This window comes from Asterias amurensis, chromosome 8, assembly GCF_032118995.1.
Source record: "Asterias amurensis chromosome 8, ASM3211899v1".
NCBI lineage: Eukaryota > Metazoa > Echinodermata > Asteroidea > Forcipulatida > Asteriidae > Asterias > Asterias amurensis.
The window spans coordinates 20,345,725-20,357,820 of record NC_092655.1 but is presented as its reverse complement, the minus strand read 5'-3'; the positions used below and the strand labels follow the sequence as shown (position 1 = coordinate 20,357,820).

At 37.2% G+C, this 12,096-nt stretch overlaps 1 protein-coding gene across 4 annotated transcripts in view; it reads right to left on the bottom strand.

The window, feature by feature from the left end:
* Nucleotides 1-12,096, bottom strand: part of LOC139940538 (disintegrin and metalloproteinase domain-containing protein 12-like) — a 65,721-nt gene that overhangs the window by 31,248 nt on the left and 22,377 nt on the right. For all 4 annotated transcript variants that reach the window (XM_071936837.1, XM_071936838.1, XM_071936839.1 and 1 more), the window contains 3 exons: nucleotides 10,473-10,551; nucleotides 7,520-7,596; nucleotides 877-989 (listed from right to left, as the gene is read on the bottom strand). In XM_071936837.1, the coding sequence (XP_071792938.1) occupies nucleotides 877-989; nucleotides 7,520-7,596; nucleotides 10,473-10,551 (269 nt within the window). The remainder of the gene's footprint in view (nucleotides 1-876; nucleotides 990-7,519; nucleotides 7,597-10,472; nucleotides 10,552-12,096) is intronic.

Here is a 12,096-nt window from a genome sequence, read left to right as displayed (position 1 = left end):
ATTACAACTTTGACAAAAACTACAACAATTCAGCCGACCACAACCATGGATGGAATAAACACCCAAAAAAAAGAAGATACTTGTACAAATTGGATGCATATGCGGGACCAGTTACGTAGCTTGCCATTTCACATAGTTCAATGCCAATCTTTACAAGTCCTTATTCTGCATTAATTAGGGAAACTTGCTAACACTGAAAAAGCACTGAACTAGCCAGCCGGACCATTTGGAGTGAATTTTGACTGGCCCGCTAGTGTTTTAACTTTTCACAAATACTCGGGCGCGCGTGTAAAGCTCGGAATTGGGTGCATTGTGGTCTAGCTGGTGATCAAATTTTATCAATAGCTATCCCACAATGCACCTCATTCAACAATTTGCACTTGTGCAATGGTATTTGCGAAAAGTTCTACTGTTAAACGAGACCCTCATATGATTGCGATATAACAGAATGTAATCACAAGGTTAAATCTGAACTTTTATATTTCAGAAGGTGAGTTTGACACCACTACTACATGTATTAGACTCCATTTTAACCATTTTGACTCCATTTGACCCAGTCTTAGCCCAAACCTCTCGTACACAAAAACAACAGCAAACCAACAAAAAAAAAAAAAAAAACCATATAAATGTAAACACGACACCCAAAAGCTTTTAACCTTTTAAAACCTTAGTCTAGTATCGAGGATATACAGCTCGGCAATTTCGGCAAATCAAATTAACCAGTTAAAGAAAAAAGAACGACGAAGACTAATTCGATTGAACCTACTTTAGCTCCTGAACGCCCACGGACAAACCCCTTTCAAAAACAAATAAGGAACAAAACAAAAAAGATAATTTGATATGGAATTAAATGTTTCTGGTCAATTCTTACAGTACCTCTAGTTTGCTTCTTTCTTTTAATGTTCTCCGGTGTGTAGACAAGATGTTGCGACTTGGAGTCTTTAAGTGGCTCCACATAAAAGCTTTTCCCATCCATGATAATGACCCCGCTGAAACGAAAAAGTCAGCAGTGATTATAATCAAGAACAATGAACTAGTAAAAATTAGCAACGTCTCGCATGTATACATGTAGTAATTTAGCAGGACTTGGGAATGAAACACTGAGGAATGAGCCCTTGCACTAATGATAATCACAAACGGACAGGAGGCTAGTGTTGTAGTGTAGCCATACCAATTTTAGTGGCAGGCTCTAAATCAAATTAGGTGAACCAAGGACTGATGTTTCAACAAAAATATTAATGTTTAGATATGGAGCCATCATTGCTGAAGTGCAATCTGGGAGCATTATGCTCAGAGTGCTGGGCAAAATTTGTTAGCTCTGATGGGCAGACCCGCCTGTCACCGCCCACCGATGCTAACACTGTCACATGGAAACTGTCTGCCCCGCCATTGTTATAGGGGTTTTCATACAAAGTACTACGTATACAGTACTTCATACAAATCAGTGTAAGGTTACGTTTGTATTCCTGAAACAAACACAAATATTTATGAAAATAATATTGTTAAATAGTAAAATGTTCTCTTTTTACAGGAAACCACTTTTGTTAAGTATAAACATGACAATCCCTCTCTGTAAAAAAAAAAAATACTTTTTGTTGTATCTCAGATGCAAACAAACTTATCATAGATCTATTAAATATTTGTCAATATGAAAAAATGTTCCTTTTTACGAAATATAAAGAAACCACTTTTGTACAGTCAATATGACAATCCCTCTCTAAATAAAAGCAATCTATATATTTTTTTTCTCCAGAATGACTGATTCAACTTCCCAAACCCCCTGTCAGATAATCCAGGACACCATTCCAGTATAGTCTGCTCAACTCTAGCCCTGAGGCCAGCCTCCTAGTTTGATATTTTAAGAGACACTCCTGTGGGAGTTAAGCGCAGACTTTTGACATCAGCACCAAACCAAGCCAACTGCACATTAAAGTAATGATGACAGCAATGTCATTTGAAAATAATTGAATGCTTTACAGGGAAGGAATATGCTTCGTAATGACTCTTAAAATGTTGTAAGCTCATATTTAGTAGCGAACCATAATTTTGTTAACCTATTCTTTGCATTAGTTTTAGTTTTAGTTTTAGTTTTATTAGACTTTACACTGGCATAAAAATATAGAAATACATATCGATACGAAAAAAAAAAATAAAGAATCGAAATAGCTAAAAAAATACCAAGCCAGTGAGTGGCGAGGAGGAACAGGTGACCAGCACCTCTACAAAGCCGTCCTGCCACAAGAAATGTCCCCTGAAACCCACCCCACAGCAAAAAACCACCCAACCCACTGGAAAAAAAATAAAAAATTAAAGACACTGGACACTATTGTTAAATGTCAAAGACCAGTCTTCTCACTTGGTGTATCTCAACATGCGCAAAATAACAAACCTGTGAACATTTGAACTCAATTGGTCATTGCGAGATAATAACAGACGAAAAAACAACCTTGTCACACAAAGTTGTGTGCTTTCAGATGCTTCATTTTGGGATCTCAAAATCTAATTCTGAGGTCTCGAAATCAAATTCGTGGAAAACTACTTCCTTCTTGAAAACTACGTTACTTCAGAGGGAGCCGTTTTTCTCACAATGTTTTATACTATCAACAGCTTTCCATTGCTAGGTACCAAGTAAGTTCATGCAATAAGTTATTTTGAGTAACTACCAACAGTGTTGACTGCCTTTAAAGCCATTATACACTTTCGGTAAACAGTATTGTCCAAGTCCCACACTTCGTGTATCACAACTTATATATAAAATAACAATCCTGTGGAAATTTAGGCTCAATCGGACATCGGAGTCGGGAGAAAATAACGGGAAAACCCACTCCTGTTTTCGCGCGTTTCGCCATGTCATGACATGTGTTTATAACAAATCCGTAATTCTCGTTAACGAGAATTTATATTGTTTTACCGTTTTCTCAAAAAGTAAAGCATTTCATGGACTAATATTTCAAGAGAAGTCTTTCACCATTACCTTCTGTAAACCCTGTAAATTATTTGTAAATCTGTGAACTTTTTTTTTTTTTTCTGTACCGAAAGGGTCCAATGCCTTTAAAGGAATGATGATGTCATACATAAAAAATAATTGATGATGCTATGTATTTAAAGGAAAACAGGTCTTATACATGTACAATGTGTGTACTAGTACTTCAAAAATGTGGCTCTGCCTACCTTGCAAGAAAAAAAATATTAGAATTGCTACGGTCAAAATGAAATGGCACTTTATAAAAGCCCCGATATAACAATTTAATAATAAGCTTGTTGATACAAGCGTAAAAATAATCCCTGTGACAATGACAAATTGTCATATTATTTTAATGCAAGCACAACAATAATGTACCTTGTATGACTGGATAACAAAGTCTGGCTTGATGATGTTTTTTTTCTATATCTACAGGATAGGAAGTTAAATCTTTCCCTTTCAGTCTGTCTTTCCATAAGGTAGCAAACCACAATTTATTAGCCTAGGCTACTCTTTACATGAAAGACTTATTCTTTCAAGCTTTCAGAATCGTTGTATGAGGTTTCGAGTCTCTTTATGATGCTGGTTTAACAATAAACACAACAAAGTTTCATAAACACAAACATTGTCTGTTTTTATGGTCGTGTTAGTTTCGACACGCGAACTAATAAAAGTCAGACGCTTGACCAAAAAAAGAAAGACAAAAGAACAAAACCTTATTAAAGGGAGATGTACCTTTGGTAAATACTCAAAAGTTTAATTCCCATAAAAACTTCAGCCTACTTGTAAAATCTATGAAGCACTTTTTTAAATTTTTTTATTTTTTTTTTTTATGCAAGTTCGCCCAAACAAGGCTAAAAGCCACTCTGGGTAAAGGGCTAGCACTGCAGCTGTTGATAATGATAATTTAGAAATGGATTCAAACTGTTTCTGCATCAAACATTTCTTGGATTGTGTATTACTAGACTCCAGATTATTCCTCCTGCATAGGCATTGCCGCCCCAGATTTTAAGCGATATCCCAAAAATGCTACAACCTCTCAAGGTTAAATGTTCACAGGTTACATTAGTTTCATTGTTTATAACTACATTTATATGGGATTAAAACAATCAAACTGTTCAAAAACCAAAGGCGTACTTTGCCTAAAATGTGAAGTTAAGGAGAAGTCATTTTATCAATATAAACCACAAGGGAAACTGACTGGGTAAATTTTGAAATGATTTTTGGGTTTGAACAAAGAAGTCATTTTCTGTTTTAAAGTTGTTTTCCATGTACGATAGTTTCCTAAAACAATTACCTCCTCCAATTATGGATAATGTTGTGTTCATCCAATAACTTCACTAACAAAATCATTAAAAACTTTAAAGTGGATTTGTCCCCATACGTGCACATTGAGTTTGTAACAGTCACTTTAATTTAGAAAGCATGGTATTTCCCTAAAGAGAAAATTCATCAGTTACTGAGTTACCAGCCAGCGGAGATAACATGTGCAGCATGTACAGCGGAGATTATACGTGTGCAGCACACACAACCCAAACTAGTTTAGTGACTGAATGGATTTGTGGCTAAAATTAGGGCCAATCAATGTACCTTGAGGTACCTGGGGATATTGATCTTTATACAGTACTAAGGAGAAGCAGCAGCAGGGGTGAAATAGATGACCTACATTAAGAATGCAAGGTACACTGTGTAACCATGGAGGAAGGGACACCCAAGGGCTGGCCCTTTGGGTACAGTTAAAGTGTCTGGAAATAAAGTTCTTGGAATTGACAGCACACAGGCATTATGTCAAGGAGAATGGACCAGAAAGTGTTGATTCAAAGCTCCATGACATGTAATGTAGAAGCTAAAGGCGAGTGCATTGCAGTATAACATGTTTTCAGCTGAGTTTTTCATATCAGGTTATTTTGGGAAAGATAGTCATTTTCAAGTTGAACTATACGCCTAACACGAATCTACAAATTTAGAAAAAATAATATACGCTTTCATCAATAGAGTCACGGAAATAGTTTAAACCTTTAGAAACCATTCATTTCTATAGGCCTATAATCATCACAAACTGACCAGACATAATTAATACTGTCAATGTCTTTCGTCAAATTTGTTCAGTAAAAATGTCAACAGAAACTAATATAAAACAGGAAACTTAGTTTTGTGTTTAGAAATCGGGAAACTATGTTTATATACTATGATTTACTAAGGGAATTAAAAGGGTAGCGACAAGTTCTTACACGGCCGTTTTAAGCCGGCAGGGTCGAATTGCCATGTGATAAAAGCCCGAGCCAAAGGCGAAGGCTTTTATCGCACGGCAATGGCCCTGCAAGGTTTTTAACAGACGCGTAACAACGAGTCACTACTCTTTTATTCCCATTCATAAATACCCTTTTGTTAAAAAAACGTTAAAAATTTGTTTGAAATATTTTTTTCAAAAACTTTGTGAAGAGTATGTTGCACGTGGGTTGTGTGTATGCGCGCGCGCACTTAGAAATAGATTACGCGCGCGCTCTTAGAGATAAATTACGCGCGCCCGCTTAGAAATAGATTACGCCCTGTTACATAGCTATGAATTTCGCGTTCCGCGTGATAGTCTTGCGCGCCGACACGCAGAAGCCAGACGGTCATAAACACTGGTCATTATCAACCGTTTAAACACCCCCACGTGACGCGCTCTCCACCAATAGGAGTAGAGAAACTGTCTGGGGTATTTGTGAATAGAATATCAAAACCAGACTTGACCTTTACTTTGACCTCTTTATAATGTGAATGGAAGTAGCTCAACCTTGCAGCATTTTCAGCCACTATGGGCAATTTGGTGTAGAATGCTTGTGGCCCACTATGGTCCCTAAAGGATTAAAGGCAGTGGACACTATTGGTAATTATTCAAAATAATAGCACAAGTTAAAGCAGTCAATATTTGTTTTATAACACCCCAACAGACTATTTATCATCTACGGACACGTAACAATCATACGCGCATTTCAGATACACAAATGTGGGTTCGAGGTGGGTAAAAGACATCTGGGTACTGCACGCCGTGTGATAGTCTTTGGCCTATCACACGGCAAACGATGCACTATCACACGGCAAACGATGCACTATCACACGGCCGCCGTCTAGTAAAACTAAGACATATCATGTGACGCGCTCTAAACCAATGAAAAGGCAGAGTATTTGTAAGGGGTGTTATAATATAAAACATTGTGAGAAACGGCTCCCTGTGAAATAACAAAGTTTTTGAGAAAGAAGTAACTTTCCACGAATTTGGTCTCGAAATCAAGCATCTGAAAGCACACAACTTTGTTTGACAAGGGTGTTTTTTCTTTCATTATTCTCTCGCAACTTTGACGACCAATTGAGCTCAAATTTTAACAGGTTTGTTATTTTATACATATGTTGAGATACACCAAGTGAGACGACTGGTCTCTGACAATTACCAATAGTGTCCAGCGTCTTTAATACATGTACCTACCAAAGTGCATATTACTTTCCTTGATTAAAGGAACACGTTGCCTTGGATCGGTCGAGTTGGTCTTTGAAAAGCGTTTGTTATAAAATGCATATGGGTAGAAAGATGCTGTAAAAGTAGAATACAATGATCCACACAAGTTTGCCTCGAAATTGCACGGTTTTCCTTTTACCTCGTCGACTTACACAGTCGGCCACTTATGGGAGTCAAATTTTTGACTCCCATAAATGGCCGACCGTGTTAGTCGACGAGGTAAAAGGAAAACCACGCAATTTCGAGGCAAACTTGTGTGGATCATTGTATTCTACTTTTAAATTATCTTTCTAACCATATGCATTTTATAACAAATGGTTACAAACGCTTTTTTAAAGACCAACCCGTTCGATCCAAGGCAACGTGTTCCTTTAAAATGAAACCAACTAATTAATGTTTGTTTGTATTGTTGTTTGGCATGTTTGGAGGGGTTTTGTGCAACTTCAAATGTGTTATTACTATAGAATAGCTTTCAGTTATATTTAACTTGGGGAATATATTTTACTGCTGTTGGTTGGCGATAATGACATTTCAAAAATGACATGAATGAATACAACATATGGCCAGGGTTCGTCTTATTTTTTATATTTTTTAAAGGAACACGTTGCCTTGGATCGGACGAGTTGGTCAAAACAAAAGCGTTTGTAACCGTTTTGTATATAATGCATATGGTTGGAAAGATGTTTTAAAAGTAGAATACAATGATCCACACAAGTTTGCCTCGAAATTGCGTGGTTTTCCTTCTACTGTGAGAACTAACACGGTCGGCCATTTATGGGAGTCAAAATTTTGACCCCCATAAATGGCCGACGTGTTAGTCGACGAGGTAAAAGGAAAACCACGCAATTTCGAGGCATGTTTGTGTGGATTATTGTATTCTACTTTTACATCATCTTTCTACCCATATGCATTTTATAAAAAACGGTTACAAACGCTTTTCAAAGACCAACTCGACCGATTCAAGGCAACGTGTTCCTTTAACTGCACTGTTTCCTTGGAAGCTCTTACTTGGATAAATGTGACCCAACCAAATTATTAGCTGAGCTGTACAAACTTACCTTAAACCATCACACGTGCTTAGCGCTACCTTAGATGAATTCTTGCCTCTTACTTCACCGTGGTAATAGCAATGATGCTGAAAATATAAACAAAACACAATGATTTGTTAGACGATTAAGTTTGTCAAAAAACCTTGTATTTCACATTAAAGGCATTTTTTTGCGAAATAAAAACAATATCACGAAAAATAGTTGTAGTCTCAGTGAGACAAAAATTAGTTTAGCTTGTACAACAGAGTTTCGCGACTCTCCTGAAAACATTGCTCTGTACTTTTCATTTTTTTCTCTCAAGAACATGACAACTAATGAAGCTGAAAACTTCTTACAGGCACATTGTAAATTATTTTTACATTATTATTATAAAAAATAATAATAATAAATTATATAGCACATTTTCTAAAAAGACCAATGCCCTTTAGAATCTTCATTCACATTGAGTTGGGATTCAAGTCATGGCCAAAAACTTGATCTACAAAACATAGTATGATAGTATAAAACATTGTGAGAAACGGCTCCCTCTGAAGTGACGTAGTTTTCGAGAAAGAAGTAATTTTTATGCGAATTTGATTTTGAGACCTCAGATTTAGAATTTGAGGTCTCGAAATCAAGCATCTGGGATGTAAGCACACAACTTCGTGTGACAAGGTGTTTTTTCTTCCATTATTATCTTGCAATTTCAACGACCGATTGAGCTCAAATTTTAACAGGTTTGTTATTTTATGCATATGTTGAGACACACCAAGTGAGAAGGCTGGTCTTTGACAATTACCAATAGTGTCCAGTGTTTTTAACAAGCAGCCAAGGGGGCCAAAGGAAGAATTGCTGAACAAAAACAAAAACAATCCCACATTGCAAAAAAAAAGCAAAGAAAGGGTAAGAAATCAATCTATCATGGAATGATGGCGAGAATGATTGCATCCGACGGAGACGAATGATTCGAGGGTTGAAGAGACCTTACTTGATAACCCTGGAGCCATAAAGACGGTAGGAGAGCTGAATTTGTTGTTATTATAATTCGATGTGACATTTACAGAGATACTTTTTGTGTCAAGCTGCAGGAATTCCAAGAGAAGTTGGGACATTAGGCAGACATCTTCAGACTTCATGTAACACTGTCTGACTTAGTTTTCACTTATGTGCACATCATCCACAATCATGGTTTCAAATTTGTACCCCAAAATAACCCAGCAGCCACAAGGAGTCTTGTGGGACCTGGTCGAAAATTCCTAGAAATCCATCAAAAACTACTCTCTGGTTAAAGACACTATAAACACCTTTGGTAATTGTCAAAGACCAGTCTTCTCACATGGTGTATCGCAACATACATGTACACGTATGCACAAAAATAACAAACATGTGGTCGTCGAAGTTGCGAGATAATACTGAAAGAAAAAAACATCCTTGTCACACAAGTTGTGTGCTTTCAGATGCTTGATTTCTAGACCTCAAAATCTAATTCTGAGGTCTCAAAATCAAATTCGTGGAAAATTACTTCTTTCTTGAAAACTACATTACGTCAGAGGGAGCCGTTTCTCACAATTTTTTTATACTATCAACAGCTCTCCATTACTATTTACCAAGTAAGTTTTTATGCTAACAATTATTTTGAGTAGTTACCAATAGTGTTCACTGCCTTTAAATACTGTAAGCTACATTTCAGCCCTAGGGTCTTCTGGATTCCCCCCCCCCCCCTAAATTTCAAGCATTGAATCCTTATTGTTAGAAGTGAAGCTGTCTGTTTGGCTTCATTGGTACTTCAGGGGACATGATACGACATCTAAAAGGCGTCATGAACACAAGTATCATGTTCATCTCTGTGACATTCAATTGTATGCCACAAAATTCCACTTTGCATTTTTCTTTTTATTTGTTTGGGGGGGATATAACTTGCCAACAAATGTTGACAGTGAGCAAGAAGGCAAAGGATATCCTAATGTAAGACGTTGTTTGACATTCTTTAAAGGCAGTGGACACTATTGGTAAATACTCAAAATAATTATTAGCATAAAAACTTACTATGTTATGATTATGAGAAAGATAAGTTGAAAGAGGTTACATCTTCAAAACAATAATTGTTTGAAATCGAACATTGTGTTATAACTGTCTCCTCGTGGACACTATTGGTAATTACTCAAAATAAGTATTAGCATAAAACCTTACTTGGTGACGAGTAATGGGGAGAGGTTGATGATATAAAACATTGTGAAAAACGGTTCCCTCTGAAGTGACGTAGTTTTCGAGAAAGAAGTAATTTTATACAAATTTGATTTTGAGACCTCAGATTTAGAACTTGAGGTCTCAAAATCAACCATCTAAACGCACACAACTTCGTGCTACAAGGGTGTTTTTATCTTTCATTATTATCTCGCAAGTTCGATGATCGATTGAGGTCAAATTTTCACAGGTTAGTTATTTTATGCATATGTTGAGATATACCAACTGTGAAGGCTAGTCTTTGACAATTAACAATAGTGTCCACTGCCTTTAAAGAGAAGGTATAGGTTTGGTAATCACTCTTAAAATTGATGGCAATAAAAACTTAATTGGTTAGCAATAACATCACAGCGGCTTTCCATAGTGTCAAGGTTTTTGAGAATCATTTCACTTTAATGTGGTTCTACGAAATAGTTTTCAATTTTTATCCCCCAAATTTGAATCTGAGAAACGTAACTGTCAGATCTGTTTATTATAGTTGATTGTGTATTTCAATTGCGGATCATTCTAATAATCCACAAATGTTCTGGATTTTCAGCGATATTTCAAAAGCATATCCACCGTTTGAAATGAAACTTTCACAGGTTAGTTTAATTAGTGTATCTATAATTATAAAGGACATTGAAACAATTTAACGGTTCCAAAAACCAAAGGTATCCTTTCCCTTTGCCTTTAAAAGCTACCTGTGTGTATTGACTTTGTTTTGGGTCAATGTTCAGGGGGGGTAAGGCCAACTTACTAATCGATCAGGCTTCCTGATTAAAGTACGCCCATCTGGTAGCTGGGATCGTTCCATATACCGGACAGGAAACAGATCTCTGGAAAAAAGGACAAATGAAAACCAAGGACTGTGGTTAGAATGGTTACAATGGTTAGAATTATCGAGCAGGTTGGGCACAAAGGCTGAACCCTAGGGCACAAAGGTTGGGAAGGCCTAATACTTCACAGAGGCAACAAAAGCGAATGCCTCCATGCCCCCGGTCATTGTCTTGGTGCCCTTGAAATGCTCAAGAAAACATTTACAATTTCCTCGTAGGGCATGTACATGTAGGGTGCCCTTAAAGCCACTATACACTTTCGGTAAACAGTATTGTCCAAGTCCCACACTTCGTGTATCACAACTTATATATAAAATAACAATCCTGTGGAAATTTAGGCTCAATCGGACATCGGAGTCGGGAGAAAATAACGGGAAAACCCACTCCTGTTTTCGCGCGTTTCGCCGTGTCATGACATGTGTTTATAACAAATCCGTAATTCTCGTAAAGAGAATTTATATTGTTTTACCGTTTTCTCAAAAAGTAAAGCATTTCATGGACTAATATTTCAAGAGAAGTCTTTCACCATTACCTTCTGTAAACCCTGTAAATTATTTGTAAATCTGTGAACTTTTTTTTTTTTTCTGTACTGAAAGGGTCCAATGGCTTTAACCAAGGAGAAAAGCCTTGGTGCCCTTGCCCTTTCAAAAACAAAGCATACAGGCCTGGTTGGGACCCAAGGCACTTACTGTACATGTGCATGTACATGTAGGTTGGAACCCTGGTGAAGGGGTTGAGACCCTGGGGTCGATTTCACAAAGAGTTAGGACTTAGGACTAGTCCTAACTTAGGCTAGGACTAGTCCTAGGAGATATACAAATTGCATTGATTGTCCTAAGTTAGGACGAGTAACTGGTCCTAACTCGAGGTAAGACTAGTCCTAACTCTTTGTGAAATCCACCCCAGGGCACACAGGTTGAACAATTTCTAATAGAATGAAAGCATAGCATACGCCCTCCGTGGCTGCACAATCAGCAAATTACATAATACAAAAACCACTTACAAATTCATCGAGTTATAACCAAATTTTCAATTGACAATGAAAGCTCAGGAAATTTTAACTCTGACTTTTGTTTCTGAAGTTGATGGTTACTCAAGAGTGTAACCGACGGTTTCAGAAGACAGTACACAACACCAAAAAAACCTTCACAAGCTTGTATGCAACCCACCTGACGTAGCACCTCCCACTGGTGTATGGATAATTGTTTCCCCTCCCCCAGGAGTACATTGATACCTGTTAAAGGAACACGTTGCCTTGGATCGGACGAGTTGGTCTTTGAAAAGCGTTTGAAACCACTTGTTATGAAATGCATATGGTTAGAAAGATGTTTTAAAAGCAGAATCTGATGATCCACACAAATATGCCTCAAAATTGCATGGTTTTCCTTTTACCTCGTCGACAAGCTCCGTCGACCATTTATTGGAGTCAAAATGTTTGACTCCCATAAATGGCCGACCGTGTGAGTTCGCAAAGTAAAACGAAAACCACGCAATTTCGAGGCAAATTTGTGTAGATCATTGTATTCTACTTTAACATCTTTCTAA